General features: G+C 42.1%; 1 protein-coding gene and 1 long non-coding RNA gene across 7 annotated transcripts in view; one reads left to right on the top strand and one right to left on the bottom strand.

Annotated features, from left to right (window-relative positions):
* Positions 1-10418, top strand: part of Chrm3 (cholinergic receptor, muscarinic 3) — a 471486-nt gene extending 461068 nt beyond the window's left edge. For all 6 annotated transcript variants that reach the window (XM_013504732.1, XM_013504730.1, XM_005404924.2 and 3 more), the window contains one exon: positions 8025-10418. In XM_013504732.1, coding sequence (XP_013360186.1) covers positions 8044-9816 — 1773 coding nt within the window. In that variant the 5' untranslated portion in view covers positions 8025-8043 and the 3' untranslated portion in view covers positions 9817-10418. The remainder of the gene's footprint in view (positions 1-8024) is intronic.
* A 1145-nt stretch (positions 10419-11563) lies between these two features.
* Positions 11564-18348, bottom strand: part of LOC106146699 — an 8212-nt gene continuing 1427 nt past the window's right edge. The window contains exon 2 of the long non-coding RNA XR_001231255.1: positions 11564-11674. This is a non-coding gene — a long non-coding RNA (uncharacterized LOC106146699). The remainder of the gene's footprint in view (positions 11675-18348) is intronic.

Genomic DNA, 18348 nt, shown 5'->3' with positions numbered 1-18348 from the left:
TATATATATATATGAGCCAGAGCAGGTCCATAGCGTACAAGTAACTTACATGAAGAAGTTGCCCAAATGTCCGTGGTTCCTACTCCTACTATATCACCTTTGTCTCCAAGCAGTCACCTATGGCTTCATGGGGTGTATCACATGATCAGCTGACAGAGGAAGAGAAGACAAGGACCTGTTATACAGATGGTTTTGCACATTATGAGAGCACCAACCACAAGAGGACAATTGAAGCATTACAGTCCCTTTCCAGGATATCCTGACAGACAGTGGTGAAAGGAAACCTTCACAGAGGGCAGAACCTCAGGCAGTGCCACTGGTCATACATTTTGCCTGCAAGAAAAAATGGCCAGATGTGTGACTATGTATTGGTACATGGGCTATGGCCAATGGTCTGGCCAGATGGTCAGTGACTTGGAAGGAACATGACTAGAAAATTAGTGACAAAGATATTTGTGAAAGAGATACATGGATATACCTCTTTATACAGGCAAAAGATGTATTTGTATCTCATGTAAAAGCTCACCAAAAAGTAGCCTCAGCTGAAGAAGACTTTAATAATCAAGTGGATGGGATGGCCCATTATGTGAATAGCAGTCAGCCTTTTTCTTCAGCCCCCATGTCATTGCCCAATGGGCTCATGAACGAAAAGGCCATGGTGGCAGGAATGGAGGTTATACATGGGTTCAGTAACATGGATCCCCACTCACCAAGACTGATCTGGCTACAACCACTGCTGAATACCCAATATACCAGCAGCAGAGACCAACAATGAGTCCTCCAGTAAGGCAGCATTCCCTGGGGCAATCAGCCTGCAACCTGGTGGCAGGTTGATTCTATTGGACTGCTTCCATCATGAGAAGAGCAGCACTTTATCCTTACTGGCATAGATATGTATTCTCAATATGGATTTGCCTTCTTTTTTTTATTTTAAAGATAAAAGGAGGGAAACATTAACAGACATACAACATTTTACAACATATCACAAGCACAATATAGACAATACAGAGTTACAAACAAAGTGGTAGGGAATTAACAATGGTGGTTGTATTACATATTGATATCTTCAAAGTGGCTTCTCATGAAAACAGATATAGACATGCAATACTGGTCAACCAAAGACTCACTGACAGTTTCTTTTAGCATAGAAATAGAAGACAGAAGAACAACCATGTTAACTATCCTGTATATACATACATACAAAATTTCTCCTTCTTTCCCTTCTCTTTTCCCTCACCCCAGAAGCCCTTTACTCTTCAGTGGTTTCCTATTATTTCACAGTGTCTATCATACCTCCGAGTTTAAATTAACTCTTTCAAGTTTTACACTAGTGACACAATGCGGTGCTTGCACATGTATGTTTGATTTATTTCACTTATGAGTATGGTCTCTAGTTGTGACCATTTAAATATAAAGGCCTCGAGTTTATCTTTCTTTATAGCTGAGTAATATTCCATTATATAAAAGTACCACAATTTTCTTATCCAATTCTCAGTGGATGGACATTTGGGTTGCTTCCACATTATAGCAATTACAAATTGTGCTGCTATGAACATAGGTGCACATATATCACTGTGATATGATGTTTTTAGATCTTCTGGGAAAATACCCAGCAGGGGGATAGCTGGGTTGAATGGGACCTCTAAACCTAATTTTCTGAGGAATCTCCAAACTGATTTCCACAGTGGTTTCACCAGTCTGCATTCCCACCAGCAGTGGAGAAGGGTTCCTATTTCTCCACAGCCTCGCCAGCATTTGTTATTGGTTGATTTCTTAATGCTAGCCATTCTTACTGGGGTAAGGTGGAATCTTAGTTTTAATTTGCATTTTTCAAATGACTAATGATGTTGAACATTTTCTCATATATTTATTTGCCATTTGTATCTCCTTGTCTGAGAAGTGTGTGTTCATCTCAGCTGCCCATTTTTGGATTGGGTCTTTGAATTTGGAGGGGCTGATATTTTTTAATTCTTTATATGTTCTAGATAGAAGCCCTTTGTCTGAGGGACAATCAGCTAAAATTTTTTCCAAGTTTGTGGGTTTTCTTTTGACTCTTCTGGTGATTTCTTTAGATGTGCAGAAACTTTTCAGTAGGATGAGATCCCACTTGTTGATTCTTTCAAGTGGATTTGCCTTCTTGTATGTTATGCTTCTGCCAAAATCACCACCCATCCACTTACAGAATACCTTATCCATCATCATGGAATTCCACACAGAACTGCTTCTGATGAAGAAACACATTTCACAGCCAAAGAAGTGAGACAATGGGCTCATGCTCATAGAATTCACTGGTCTTACCATGTTCCTCACCATCCAGAAGCAGCTGGATTGATAGAAAGGTGGAGTTGCCTTTTGAAGATGTAATTGTAGAGCCAGCTAGGTGGAAATACCTTGAAGGGCTGGGTCAAGGTCCTTCAAAGTTTGCACTATATACTTTGAATTAGCATCTATCCTATGGTATTGTGTGTCCTATCAACAAGCTTTATAAATTGAGGAAATAGGGAGTGGAATTGGGAATGGAACCACTACCATGTCTCCTAGTGATCCACTAGCAAAGTTTTTGCTTCAAATTCCCATGACCTTATGTTCTGCCTACCTATAAATTTTAGTTTCAGAGTAGGGGAAGTCTTGTATCAGGAAGCACAACAATGATTCCATTGAACTGGAAGCTAACACTTTCCCCTGAACATTTTGGGCTCATTAAGCCTCTGAGTAACCAAAGTAAAAAAGGAGTTATGGTGTTGCCAGGGCTGATTGATCCAGATTACAAAGGGGAAATTGAACTTTTACTCCACGATGAAGAATGAAAGAATATACTTGGAGTGCAGAAGATCCCTTAAGGCTCCTCCTAGTATTATCATGCACTGTTATTAAAGTCCATGGGAAGGGCCAGGGACATAGCTCAGCAGCACAGCACCTGCCTGGTAAGTGCAAGGTCCTGAGTTCAATTCCTGGTACCAAAAGAAAATGAAAATAAAATCAATGGGAAACTACAACAACCCAATCCAGGCAGGATGATGAATGGCCAAGAACCTTCAGGAATGAAGGTATGGGTTGCTCCACCAGGAAAAGAATCAAAATCTACTGAGGTGCTTGCAGAAGGCCAAGGGAATATAGACTGTGTAGTAGAAGAAGGTGATTATAAATACTAGCTATGGTCCTGCACCCAGTTACAAAAGTGATAATTGTATTGTAATTGCTCTCTGTTATTTTGTTAATATGCTTCCTTATCAACATAATGTTGCTAGAGCTAATATTGGTTCTTAAGTATTGTTAAACCTATGTTATAATGTTTAAATTATGAAATGTTAGGAATATGCATCACCCAAAGAAAACTTTGCCTTCTGGTCTGGGGAGGGAATTAGTGTGTTTCCATTTCTACACAGTATAGTTGTAACATGTGAGGAGTAATTATGAACTTGTCTTTGTATCTGGAGATGAAATACAGTTTAACACATTCTCAGTAGCTTCAACCACCAATGGTACACATATGACCACCAATGGTATATGCATGGGACAGTCATGTATGTACCACCAGTAACTCAAGCCACCCAGCACTGGGCATATACTAATTACACCCCTGTTATGAAAGGGTTAGGGAAATGTGTCTGGTTTCGAGTTGACAGGGGGTGGATTATGAGAGTTAACTGTGGGGTCGACTTGAGTAAGAAACACTCAGCAAATTGGTTTAGCATGGTTCTGGGTGTGTCTGAAAGGTCGCCTTACTGAAGAAGGAAGAAGCATCCCTGCTGTGGGTGGCATCAACCAATAGGCTTGTAGCGTGGATGAAATAAAAAAGGAAAGAAGAAAGATGTCTCACTTCTGTTTCTTCAAAGAAGTCTTCACCATCACCTTTAGGCACCTGTTTACAGGCTTCCAGCACAGATTCTTCAGACTTGCAGCACACACTCTTCAGGCTGCCTGCACAGGCCCTTTGGCTTCCTGATAAGGACTCACATGGCACTCTGCAGTGAGCTCCTGGCCTTTGACTTTTGACTGAATTCTTCAGATCTCCAGTGCACGGATGGCCCATTTTTACTTTTCCATACCTGCCTCTGCAGGCAGCTATTGTAAGCATACCTAACTGATACAAGACCCCACGCTGCATAATAAATAACAAACTTAGCAATTTCCTACTCAGGGTCTCCCAAACCTGAAGTCAAGGGGCTGGTTGGCCTGGCTGAGTTCCCATGGGTGCAGGATTACAGAAGAATCTACGTCCAAGGGCTTTCAGCTAGGATGGTCTGCCCTCATGACTCTGAGCAGCTGCCACCTCTGTGGCAGCTCACCAGCCAAAACGGACATAAAACACATACTTGTGGGTCTTGTATCACCAATACTGTCAGACATTTTTCCCTTAATCTTTTTCCACTTAAAAGCCACACCAGATTGAGGGAAAGATTCCAAATCCATTCTGGACATGAACACCATCTTCTTTCTTCTTTTTAAATCTTTTTCCACTCCCCTGACTTCAGGAATGATGGTTATTTTTTTCTTTATCCATTACCCTCAGTCCTAATCATCTTCCACCAAAATACCATTGCTAATATATGAATTGTGGCACTCTGTCCTATTGTGATAAACTTAAACTTGTAAATACATAAGCTCTATGCTGTCTTTAGTATATGATATATGCTATTTTTCTTTGTAATTCACTGTTGCATAGTTATATGACACTATACCTATCAACTCCCAAATTACTTTCTTACTCAACAGTGTATTTTTAAAACTTTCCAGATTAATATTTACAAATTGTGCTGATTACTTTTATCTTCTACATAGTATTTCTCTTTATGTGTTATATTTTAATTCATTCCAATACTGATAGTCCTTTAGATTTCTTAATTTTTGTCATAACAACAAATGCTTCAGTGAACTTCTTTGTGAACATCTCCTTTACATACAATAATTAGATGTTAAATTTGTTCTCAGTGTATAGTTTTTCAGTGTTGATTAATATTGTCAAATCTCTTTTTTGCAATATTTGTGTTCAATTTATTTAGACAAATTCATGGGGCAAGGGGAAATCCTTATTTACCTGGAGTTTAGGCCAGTACACCATTCCCTGATGCTCAGTCTTAAGTGTTTGCATCATTTAAAGACCTTTATCTTTAATATCTTTACCTCTACCAAAGTATTTAAAGTCTACTTTTAAAGCAAAGTCTAAGTGCGGATAGGTTTCTTTAGCCCTGGGCCTTTGCAGAAACAACCCAACTCTGAGAATGTAGGAAGTTGGCACTGGGAAAAGGAAGGCTACATATCCATTAATATTGTGGAGTATCAGCTTGCCACACTGTAATGCTTCTCACCCTTCCCAGGCTCCTTGAAATAGGTGGTAGTTTGTAAATAAAAGTATCATCCCAGAGTCATCAGGCAACTTGCCAGTTTCTGTACTTTCTGGGCTAACCCAGAACTCAAATCCTAATCAGCCAGCTCCAAAGACCATGACTTTTCAAATATGCTTTGCTGTCCTCTAATGAAATAGTATTGCTGTAATGAGAGTGTCCTGTGTATTAATAGAACTGCTATTAATGTGTCTCACTGTATCATAGCATCAGATGAGTGCCTGAAATTTCATTGGCATTTCTCTTCTCCCAGTTTCAAGTCAAGTGTTCTGACAATGTGCTTCCTCATCATTTCCACTTCCCATCTGAAAAAAAGCTTTATTTCCCTCAATGTCATGTTCATCTGCCAGAGTCACTCCTTTCTGTATATCTGGTTACAAGAAAGAAGCACAAGTGTTGGCATCGACAGTGCTATGGTTATTAACTGTTAACTTATTACCTATTAATTTATTAACTATTGTCCTTTGGGTGTTGTATCCCATGAGTAAGCAGGTGGTCATTACCCTTTAGTGGCTCTTTTGTAGCTTTAATTTTTTTCTCTGCTCATAATCTGTACCTATTGCATGATGGACAAACTATAAAACATCTTAAAGAGGAGAAAAAGCACATCTCTGAGACTTTCAAGAAGAAGGTATTAGAATTCAATGTTGAATTATAAGATTAATTATGGTCACTAGTGCATATGTCAAAAAATACGAGACAAAGGTCACATCTTGTGACTCACCGTTTTCTAATGATTAGTCAAGAAGCTGCTGGATTCCACTCAGGGCAGGACAGGTACTTAATGAACCACATAGAGATCTCAACTTAACTGTCAGTGTCTTTCCTCTATTCCAGTATCTTAGATTTTCTATATTTCAACAATGCCTGAATAAACTGGAATATTGTACAGCTTGTGGTACTCTATAGATTCGTGTGATAAAATGAACTACAAAAAAGAATTTACCTTTGGGCTGATTTCCAAAATTCTTGCTTATGTTCTTCAATAACATTGGTCAACTGAACAGTTCAGTTGCTATTTAATTTGTAAAAACATTATGTGACTAGTCACAGGAAGCAATTTAATATTACTTAAATAACTTCATACTTCTTAAAATATTTTATTCATGTCCCATTTCTTGAGGGCATAGCTCACAGAGGACAGAAGCTGTAAATGTTTGAATTCCACAGCACAAAGCATAACACCCTACAGCTACCATAATAGTGGCTCAGCAAGCATGTGTATTGATAATGTCAAAATATGTCATTTGGGAGCCTTTTAATTGCAGGTGGCAGAAACCTATCTCAGCTAGCCCAGGCAGCAAAGGCAATTAATTTATTGGTACACATAAGGAGCAATATCAAGAAGGTTGTTATGTGGATTTAGAAATAGCTAACTCCAATTTTCAAAGGACTCCTCATCATGATGCCTATGTTTTCCACATTCCCTCCCATCTTTCTGCATCTCTTTCCTCTGTGTTGCTAGCTTCTCAGGTTTTCCATCCAGTCAACAATGGGGTGAACAGCACACAGCAGCCCCAGATAGGAGACAATTTCTTTCTCACCAACATCCATACCAGTTCCTGAGTTTGACTCCCTCCTTGGGTTGGCTTCAAGTAATTACTGTGGTCAGGAGTCAGGACCAAGTAATGAATGCCTGTCCCAAAACATATGATGTAGATGACAGATTATTTCCAGAAGAGCAGCTTATAGAATGACAAATAACACACATACATTATGACATCTATTGACAAGAATAAAAACCATGAAAGAGACAGATGTATGAAGCATTGGGGTTATTAGGCCATGCATTTACTGATAATAAAATCAGCATTTCCTAAGACATGGGAACTGATTGCCCCCCCCCTTAGATGTAAGAGCAGAGACTTGGAAAGTGTTTAAATAGCTAAGAGTTTTTAAATATATTGTAGAAGTCTATATAAGATTCAGAGGACCTCAGGTGGGGTGGCAAGAGGAGGTCTGTAAAAAGGGCTTTAAGGCAACCTTAGCAGAGGAGAGGGAAATGTAGCTACTATGTGCAAGAACCTTTGACCTGAATAAGGTGTTGGAACAAAGAAGGTTCTTCAGAGGGAGTAGAAGAAATGAGCATGGTACCAAACATACAAAACCAGTATATTGTGTCTTCAGTCCATGTTTAAAATATCATGTGATCAACTCACATGATGTGAGCTGATTTACACTTACTTTCTCTCTTGCTTGGGGATGGCATTTTGCTCTTTCCAGTGAGGCTTAAATGACTGATATTGCCTTAAAGTTGTTTATATCTGAAACCTAAGCCAAATAAATGACCAGATTAAAAATAAATGAATAAAGTTTATCAAGTAGCATGATAAATTATGTGGAATAATTGTCATATAAGTATCTACTATTTCCTCCTTTTTAAAATAAGAGAAGTAAGAGAAATAAGAATATTGTTTCGTTTGACAACAGCAGTACACAGAATATATTTAGAAATGAGAAAATTGTAGGGAAAAGCACAGTGATCAGTACATGTCACTGGATAACTGCCTTATCTTACCCTAGATGCTTCACTCTTAAGAGAAAGAACTTGATAATGTTTGGCTTCTTCAAGATTCAGCATCTTATAACAGGTCTTCTGTGTCTTTTCTGGTACGTGATGCAAAGAATGTAGCAAAGACAGAAAGTTATCTAACTCCATCTTTCTCTCTTTTTCCCCAGACTATGTCAGAGAGTCACAATGACCTTGCACAATAACAGTACAACCTTGCCTTTGTTTCCAAACATCAGCACCTCCTGGATACACAGCCCGTCAGAAGCAGGGCTACCCCCAGGGACAGTCACTCATTTCGGCAGCTACAACATTTCACAAGCAGCTGGGAATTTCTCCTCCCTAAATGATACCACCAGTGACCCCTTAGGAGGTCATACCATCTGGCAAGTGGTCTTTATCGCATTCTTAACGGGCTTCCTGGCCCTGGTGACCATCATCGGCAACATCTTAGTCATAGTTGCATTTAAGGTCAACAAACAACTGAAGACAGTCAACAACTACTTCCTCCTAAGCCTGGCCTGTGCTGATCTGATCATCGGGGTCATTTCCATGAATCTGTTTACTACCTACATCATCATGAACAGATGGGCTTTGGGGAACTTGGCCTGTGATCTCTGGCTTTCCATTGACTATGTGGCCAGCAATGCCTCTGTCATGAACCTTCTGGTCATTAGCTTTGACAGGTACTTTTCCATCACACGGCCACTCACATACCGAGCCAAAAGAACAACAAAGAGAGCCGGTGTGATGATTGGTCTGGCTTGGGTCATCTCCTTTGTCCTTTGGGCTCCTGCCATCTTGTTCTGGCAGTATTTTGTGGGAAAGCGGACTGTGCCTCCAGGGGAGTGTTTCATTCAGTTTCTCAGTGAGCCTACTATCACCTTCGGCACGGCCATTGCCGCCTTTTATATGCCTGTCACCATTATGACTATTTTGTACTGGAGAATCTATAAAGAAACTGAAAAACGTACCAAAGAGCTTGCTGGCCTGCAGGCCTCTGGGACAGAAGCAGAGACAGAAAACTTTGTCCACCCCACAGGCAGTTCTCGAAGCTGCAGCAGCTATGAGCTGCAGCAGCAAAGCCTGAAGCACTCATCCAGGAGAAAGTACGGCCGCTGCCACTTCTGGTTCACAACTAAGAGCTGGAAGCCCAGCGCTGAGCAGATGGACCAAGACCACAGCAGCAGTGACAGCTGGAACAACAATGATGCTGCTGCTTCCCTGGAAAACTCCGCCTCCTCCGATGAGGAGGACATTGGCTCAGAGACAAGAGCCATCTACTCTATTGTGCTCAAGCTTCCAGGGCACAGCACCATCCTCAACTCCACCAAACTGCCCTCCTCTGACAACCTGCAAGTACCTGAAGAAGATCTAGGGCCAGTGGACATGGAGAGAAATGCCAGTAAGCTTCAGACCCAGAAGAGTATGGACGATGGTGGCAGTTTTCAAAAAAGCTTCTCCAAGCTTCCCATCCAGTTGGAGTCCACCGTGGACACAGCCAAGACTTCTGATGCCAACTCCTCGGTGGGTAAGACCATGGCCACTCTACCTCTGTCCTTCAAGGAAGCCACACTGGCCAAGAGGTTTGCTCTGAAGACCAGAAGTCAGATCACAAAGCGGAAGAGGATGTCCCTCATCAAGGAGAAGAAGGCAGCGCAGACCCTCAGTGCCATCTTACTCGCCTTTATCATCACGTGGACCCCCTACAACATCATGGTTCTGGTGAATACTTTTTGTGACAGCTGCATACCCAAAACCTATTGGAATCTGGGCTACTGGCTGTGCTACATCAACAGCACCGTGAACCCTGTGTGCTATGCGTTGTGCAACAAAACCTTCAGAAACACCTTCAAGATGCTACTGCTGTGCCAGTGTGACAAGAGGAAGAGACGCAAGCAGCAGTACCAGCAAAGACAGTCTGTCATTTTCCACAAGCGTGTGCCTGAGCAGGCCTTGTAGAAGGAGCTTTGATGCATAGCAGTGACAAAACGCACACATCAACCCACAGACCTTAGAAGGAATAAGGTGAGGGTGGGGGTGATTCCTGGTGGTGATAAAAAAAAAAATTTTATCACCCACATATGAAAGAAGCTGCTTGTTTACTGACCCATTGAATAAACTGATTTTAACATAAAAAGTAAAATACCAATTCAGCAAAAAAAAAAAAAGCCTACTACTGAATATAAAGAAATTTATTCTGAAATAGACATTGTTTCTTTTTTTAAAAAAGAGGAAAAAAATATTGCTTCACAGCAAATTGATTTGCCCGGGTCTTTTAATTCCTGTTAGCTCTGGAATTGCAGATAAACCTAGCCGGCCCGATTGTGCTGTTCTTCCCAAGGATTCCAAGTGCCGATCCAGACCACATGTGGAATACATCAGGCTCATGAATCTGTGGTTCTGAAATTATGCCGTATGTTGCAAAGCTGAACCTTCTTGTCCCAATAGAGCTTCCATCCTCTCTTTGGTGTGTTGTTGAACTCTATTTGTGGACTTGATTCCTGATTCTCGCAAAATATTGTGTTGTGAGTTGGTTTAGTACAAATAAAAATGCATAAGTATATATATGTGTGTGTGTATGCATGTGTGTGTGAGTTACACACACATGCACACACACACACACACACGGTGTATATAATATAATGGGAAGCACTGAACTGGCAAATTATTCCTGCAATATATGCTTTCAGTACTTTGGTAACTGAAGTTCTCTAGGATCCTATACAATATAAAAGTGAAATAAACCCAGTTTAACATTTTTAACACTGGGTATGTTTTCCACAAACCACCCTGAAGAATATCCAGCAGAGAGCAGCCAGGCCATCCCAGCAGACCTGTGCAGAGTAGACAGCCTCAAGAGTCAGTCGGGCAGTGTCACTTGGCTGGACTCTGGGCATAAGCAGTCTCTTTACTGACCTCTCCATCCACAGAGCTAAGTCGGGGCCCCTCTGAGCTAAGCAATGAACCACATCCACACTTTTGGATTTAGTCATCCAAGTCTGAATGTTTCAAAACAAAATGTCTGCAATCTAAACTGCTTGAAACTCAATCCTAGTGTCACATTTGAATGTCACACTCAGCAATATATACTGCAAAGCAAAAGGAACACTGGGGTGAGGAGGGGTGGAGGAAAATATTATATTTGATTTCTTGCTACCTGGCATCTTCTAAAGGAAATTAGAGCTGACCCCTGTTGCTTAGCAGTGGCCAGGGCTTTCTGGCCTTCTGGCCTTCCATGTGTAACCTTCGCCCAGGAATACGTGGGGTAGGAGTGACCTGGCCTCTGAAGAAAGAATTAGACTTGGAAAGTATTGCTTCAAATTGATTTCCTTACCTTTTGAAAACTAATTTTGTATTAGCCTTTGAATTGTCCCCAGTGCTTGATGTTTTCCCCAGGGGAGGGGATGGGTCCTGCTGCTCCTGCTGTCGTCTCACTGCTGCTGTCATTGTAGGGATTTCTTCTTTTCCTTTCGCTGGGGCTGCGGGAGGGGGGTGGGAGGGTAGGGGAGGTGGGAAGGCACAGAAGCCTCTTCCCTGAGTCCCAGCATCTGTGTGGTAGACCCAGAGCTGGGACCCAAGCTGCTTTTGTATTCAGTGTGAGGTGGTGTTTACAGACAACTTTGAGCAGTGGAAGTGTACTCAGTGGTGTGTGTGTATCTGATCTATTTAATGTCGTGTTATGTTTTTATGAAGAAATATTTATGCATACTTCACCAAGTGTTTATTTAATGTTGATAAATATGACTTCTTCAGTCATGGTATCCTTTGAAAGTGATTCTTTTAAGCTCCATTTGAGCAGTGAGTCCATTGAGCTTTCCTGTGGTGAAAAAGAAAAATGTCATCTTGTTGGTATCCGCAAGTACCTAGCTCTTTCTAGGTAGTAAAAGGTCAACTGTCACTTCAATATAAATGTTTGAAAGCACTCTTTAATGAAATCTAAGGGGGACTGAACAAAGCACCCCCTCACCATTGTGTGTGAAATCATATTACAAGGGGGGAAAGCAAATTGTAAGAATTTTATTTTAATTTGTGGCCCATATTCAACCAAAGAACAAGAAAAACCAGAGACTATTTTCTAATGTGAATAGCTAACTAGAGAATGTTGTGTATCCTTGTGAAATGTCCAGTAGGTGAGTGCATCTCTATCTTATTACTCAGATTGACCAGGCACTCGTAAATATGTGAATGCTGTTTCGAGTCTCCCAATATACCAGTAATCCCCACCCTTATGGGAAACTTCCACCCTGCCTCCTTCTCCAAAGGAACTGTTCCCTGTATTTAAAAAGAAAATAAATTATATTTAAGAAACAGAGGAACCCTGAGCTTGCATAGAACTTAAAGAGTTAATTAGGATTCTATTTAAACAAGAGTATCTCCTGATTCTTGTCCTTTTATGAGATGGTAATGATACAAAAGGAACAATCCCAAAACTCTAGCTCTCCTTTTTTGCTGCTGGTTTTAGGTTGAATTGTTTTTAAATCTCTTACAGATGAAAGCTGCTCCTAATTACTATCGGCTGACACTTTATACAAAATATGTCCAACCCTTGGGCCCTTTTCAGAAAAGGAAGACAAGCAAAATAGATTACTTCAAATACAAAGTTTAACTGAAGGTGTAGTGAATGCATGCAACTGGACATTAGTTACACATGTATTTCTCATAGCACTTGTCTTTAGAAGAGGAAGTTAGCATTTACAAAATATGAAAATATCTTTATCCCCAGTCTTGGAATTGAATTATTTCATCCCACATTCGCACACAAATGAGGTTTGCAGAGTTACAGGATTATCTACTGCAATTGAAAGAGGAAAAGAAACCATACCCCGGAGACATGTAATCTCTGTCATCCCCCCTTGCTCCCTTCTCTCCTTCCCCTTCACTCCCTTCCACTCTCCCTCCCTTTCATGCATCATACGTGCACACACACACACACACACACACACACACACTCACACACTCTGTTCTCCAAGCTTTGACAGATGAACAGGAGAAGTAAGCACTCTGGTCCCCTTTTTCCCTCTTTTTGGTTCTGCTTTCTTTCGCCCATTTTTTACACTTTCCTTCTATGACCTTTCTGCCTCCTATCTTGAAGCACCCTGTCCCGCTCAAACTCAGCCTTCACTACATGGGCTCCATCTCTGTTCACACCTCAGTAGCTGATAGTTCTAGACTCTAACTGAAAGAAGGCAAACCAAGAGCCATAAGCATCAGACACTGCTGTGGTTAAAGACCCAGAAGGCATAGGACACTCTCCATCCCACTTCCTGTGCTGGAGAAGGGCAGGTCCCATGGCTCTGCAGAGAGGGACCAGCTGCTATGCAGAGGGAGAAAGGCAGGAAGGCTGGGGGCTGCTACAAAACTGGCTGCTTCAGCCCTGCCTCCAGCAAGGAAGAGAGGCTCCCCAGGCTCAGGCCTGGTAAAGCCTGACACATACTGTAGCAAGACAGAGGGGGATTGTCCTGGGTGTCCTGGACTTCCTGCACAGAGATGCGCCAAGACGGGGACATGCGTCTGAGCGATGGAACCCGGTCTGGCTTTGGCAGCGCGTGAGGACAAATGGGGCTGATGCAGTACAGTGAAGAAGCACTGACCTGAGAACAAGGAGCCCTGAATTCTTGGTCTCATTCTTGGTCTCCTGTCACCATCCAGGTACATGGCTTCAGACATACCTGTCACTTAACCCAAATTTTCCCCACGCTTACACTGAGCAATAACACTGACACATCTCCAATTCACCCTTTTTTTCTATTTTTATAGTACTGATGATTGAATGTAAGACCTTCACCCTGAGCTACATCCTTAGCCCTTTTTATATTTTTTTATTCTGAGACAGGGTTTCACTAAGTCCTATGTTGTCCAGGCTGGACTCAAACCTGTGATCCTCCTGCCTGAGCTTCCCAGAGTACCAGGATTGCAGACATCCGCCACTGTGCCTGGCTCTCTCATTTACCTTCTGATAGCCAATGGGTCAAAAAGGAAGAATGGTCTGAACTTTATAGCTACCATAATGAATATAATATGGAAAATATGGTAAACACTTGAAGTTTTCAGATTTCATATATGCATAAAGTTACTTACATTTTCAACACAACAAACTCTAAAGAACTCTTGAAATTTGTTGGTACACCTGGAATTCTACTGGTAAGATGTTCCAGTCTGAAACCTTCACCTGAGCTCGGACCATCTGAGCTGCTGGGTAGCAAAAGTTTATTTCAGCTGGTATGTCGTATTCCAGCACCTCGGGAATCTGAGTCAGGAAGATTGCAAGTTCAAGCCCAGCCTGGGAAATTTAGCAACTTAGCAAGACACTGTAAGGTTGAGAGTGTAGCTCAATGTGAAGGCCCTGGGTTCAACCCCCATATCACAAAAAAAAAAAGTTTGTCTTGATTTTGCAGTGGTACTTCTCACAGTGAGACTGAAACTTCATAGAAGATAACACTCGAGGCAGTTATCTTAAAAGCTAGAAAGCATTTAAAGTTACACTTCCTTCAACCTAAATCATCCTACTACTGCCATCTCCTCCACAAGAGTATTTCTCCCCAATGCAATGTGCAGCAAACCAGTCTAAATGGGATGATTCCAGGCTGTAATAGGTTTAAAGATAATTTGACTACTTTTCCTCCACATGTCAGGCACATGCTCTCTTCTTTCGTGTCTGTGGCTCTCCACATTCAAGCTCTAGAATGCTGTATGAATAAATACTCCAGACCTGAGAGACAGCTTCTGAGAGTGGTAACCCAGTGCTCTTTGGGACTGGAGAATTTTTTTTGCCATCTGAGAAAGGAGACTCATGTTAAGAGAGTAAAGTGAATAAAGAGGATCAAGTTCAAAGAACAGCTATGCTCAGTGTAAGTCTAGAACAGCTATGCTCAGTGTAAGTCGGTAACGACACAGTTTTCGGTGGGCAAGTCCACTGTGAACTGTGTTAGTGTGTGAGGTGCACATCACGACTCACGGCTGCACAGACGGTGGGGACCCGGCACCGGGTTGGGTGGAAGCAGATGTCCAAATGATTAGTGTGGCATTAGGCCTCTTGCTCTACTGAAAACTCAGACTTAGCTCAGAACTCCTACACCACCCATCTAGGATGGACTAGGAGCACCCTGCATAATCACCCAGAGATCCCAGGAGACGCACATCTCCGCTGACAACACATTCCACATAAAGGACTATAGCGAAAGATAGAAAAGGAAGCCCTACTCTCAGCTGCAAAAAAAAAAAAAAAGTGTTTGTAAAATTTTCCTCACCAAATTAGAATCCGGTAGACCCATCTTAAACTAAAAAGATTATCTCTGGAATATAAAAGTTTATTGTTTTCTTGGAGTGCCAAATACTTGGCCATTCTGGAATTCACATACCAAACTCCAAACTATTTTCCTCCTGAATTCCATGAGTCCCTCAGTAACAGAAAATGGATCTTATTCATCTCCCTGTTTCCCTGTGGCTGATATACAGCAGGCATTCAATAAATGATCCTGAACGTTTAATGACTCCCTTATTAGTGGAACAGATTATCCAAATTATGTGCATGTCAGTGCTGCATGCTGCTGGTGTAGTCAGGAGTCACTGGCTGAGAAAGGAAGACTGGTTGGTTCCTAAATATGATTATCTAATAAAACATTACCAAGCAGGAAAGAGAAATACAGGAGTTTAAGCATTTGAAGTGGTGAGTAATTTAGAATCTGGAAAGGGAAAAAATCAACTCTTACATCCCTAGAACTCTAAAACCTTTTAAGAGGTTGGTCAATGAAGAGAAGCCCCAGTTGGTGCTTGCCCTGCCCAGAGAACTGCAGGGCCTGAAACTCGCAAATTTAAGTTTTCTGTTTGTACCAGTGAAGATTTACAGTTTAGCTTGGAACATCCCGCATGTTATTTTGCTTGATGTAGAGAGTTATTTGGAGAGAATTATTTATCCTATTCTGCAAACAGTTAAACAGACATTGCTTTTTATATTTATTTCTCACCCAAAATACAGCCACTTTCAGCCTCCTGTACACAGCAATTCAGAGACATTTTTGTGGGGCTTCTGCTTAGAGCTTTGGGAAGGGCACAGTCTAAGCGAGTTCCTTATTGCTTTTATATATGCAAACTGTCACCACATTTGGTGCAAAGCTGAGGGGTAATTGCATTGAAAGGAGCTTCCAAGATGGTGAATCTGCATGATGATTACTGCTGGCAGGAAGCTTTTGGGGACGTTTTTGTTTAGAGACTGTCTCACCCTTCTGACTCTGGAGAATGAATAAAAAAGCCACTGTACAAAACAAGATGGGTGTGTATTTAAACTGTAAGCAAAGGGCATGTATTCTATTTGCATCGAAAACAGTGTCCATATCTTTGCCAAAGGCACTGAATTTTACTGTTTTTTATTATTTGCTCGTGGCCAGCACTTCTGCAGTAAGCCAGTGTCACAATCCATTTTGTTCTTTTCCTAAAGACAAATCAGTCTTCTGTACTGTAAAATGATGCCTGCAAATTTGTGGTGAATATTATTCCCAAGTTTCACAGTGACATAAGTAAATAAAATGATTATTGAACAAAGGATGTGGTTTGCTGTCATTTTAGTCTAAGTTCTATAAACCCTTTATTGCATAAAAAGGTAGTAACTCTGAAGCAGGCTGCCTCTTGCCCTGACTTCCCTTTTGTTTCCACATATTCTAGAACATTCTTCAGCACCATCTCTGTATGACCTGTCCTATCTGGACGCATTTCATAATCACGTCTTTGGGAGTATGTGTTAAGCCTGTGTAAACTGCACCTTCCCATCCAATAGTGTAAGTGAGGAAAAGTATTTATAGCTACATACATACACTGAAAGGGAGCTTTTCTCTTTTTTTCTAAGAAACGCTTGTCATTTTTCTTTTTTGTTAAAGTGGGTTTTGTTTGCTTGTTTTAAATTCATCAGAAAAATATTTTCCCACTGGGAAAAAAATCAAGTCTCATATTTTGTTGCAATTATTTTAAAATTACAAGTATAGGTAAAACTAATGTTTTAGTGGGGAAAAGATACATTGCTTTTTTCTAATGTTGGATATTGAACCTAGGGACTCTTGAGCTATATCTCAGAATTACTATTTATGTTAAGACAGGGTGCAGGCTTGCCTTGAACTTGGATCATCCTGCTTCAGCCTTCCAAGTAGGTAGAATTACTGATGACACCAATAATCCTAGCACTCTGGGAGGCTGAAGCAGGAGGATCACAAGCCCAGCTTGGACAATTTAGTGACTTAGCAATAACCTGCCTCAAAATAAAATATAAGAAAGGGGATAGGAATATAGTTTCATGCTAAGGCCCTGGGTTCAATCCTTAGTACCAAAAATCATCATCATGTTTTTGATAGATATCTTAGACTCCCTCCATAACTTGGAAACGATTGCATCCTGCTTTGCTTTGCCGAGTTTCCTTTCCTTCTAGACAGTTCAGTGGACTGAGATATTTAAGTTAAAATCCAAAATCAGTGTTCTGGAGTCATGAAGTAACCTGTCTCTCCTGACAGCATTTTATCTATAATACATTTATCCAGCACTTTCTTCCTCCGTCAAGTTGCTAATAATCGCTCCCATTAAAAATAGGGCTGCGCTTTTAGGGGTCTTTTATTTGCTGGCTTTTGGAGAGGCTGTTTTTATTACCAATGTAGGCCCAGTGATCCCGAGCGGGGATGGTGCCTCTCTCTAGACCGCTCTGACCTTGCTCAAGCCCTTCTCCTCCAGGTAACTGGCTCTGGAGATGGCCGATCTGTGGCTTGTCTTTTCGACGCCGATGGCTACTTAGAACAGCTTAAGAAAACATGTGGAAAGTGATGGCACGGTATAGTGACAAATGTTCTCAAAAGCACCGGAGGGGGACCTGGCACTATTTTAGCTCACTAAATTACTTTTGTTTCCCCAGGACTGGTAATGGAACCCAGCGCCTTCACACTGAGCTGCATCACCATCCCTCTGTGTTTTGTTTTGAGACAGGGCCGCCCTCAATTGCTGCACTGCCCAAGCTGGGCTCCGAACTTCAGTCCTGTTGTAGCCTGCCAGGGCGCTGAGACCCAGGCCTGCGCCACCACGCCCAGCTTCCTTAACTCTTTGACCCACAGGTCCAAACAGATGTCCGAACCGCACAGCTGCCCTCCTGGGGCTGGCAGAACCCGGGCCTCGGGGCTCGTCCGACTTGCCTGGTCCGCGAGTCCTCACAGGGCCGGCCGCGGGGAAAAGAACCCGGCTGAAGCCTTGAGGCCCGGAGGCAGGGGCGCCGGGCGCAGCAGGAGAGCCCGCGGGACCCCTCCATCCCGCCGTCCCCTCCAGAGCGAAGGGGCCGCTGGAGCCTGTTGAGCACAGACCCGAGCACACCGCAGCGCCCACTCCCGCCCTGCTCCAACCGATTCGGATTCCGATTGCGACTCCCGCTCCCGCTCTGACTCCCGCTCCCGCTCCCGCTCCCGCTCTGACTCCCACTCCCACTCCCACTCCCACTCCCGCTCTCGCTCTGACTCCCGCTCCCGCTCC

Source organism: Chinchilla lanigera, unplaced genomic scaffold (assembly GCF_000276665.1).
Source record: "Chinchilla lanigera isolate Chin_1 unplaced genomic scaffold, ChiLan1.0 scaffold00091, whole genome shotgun sequence".
Lineage (NCBI taxonomy): Eukaryota > Metazoa > Chordata > Mammalia > Rodentia > Chinchillidae > Chinchilla > Chinchilla lanigera.
The sequence above is the reverse complement of the archived record's forward strand: the minus strand, read 5'-3'. Positions and strand labels throughout refer to the sequence as shown.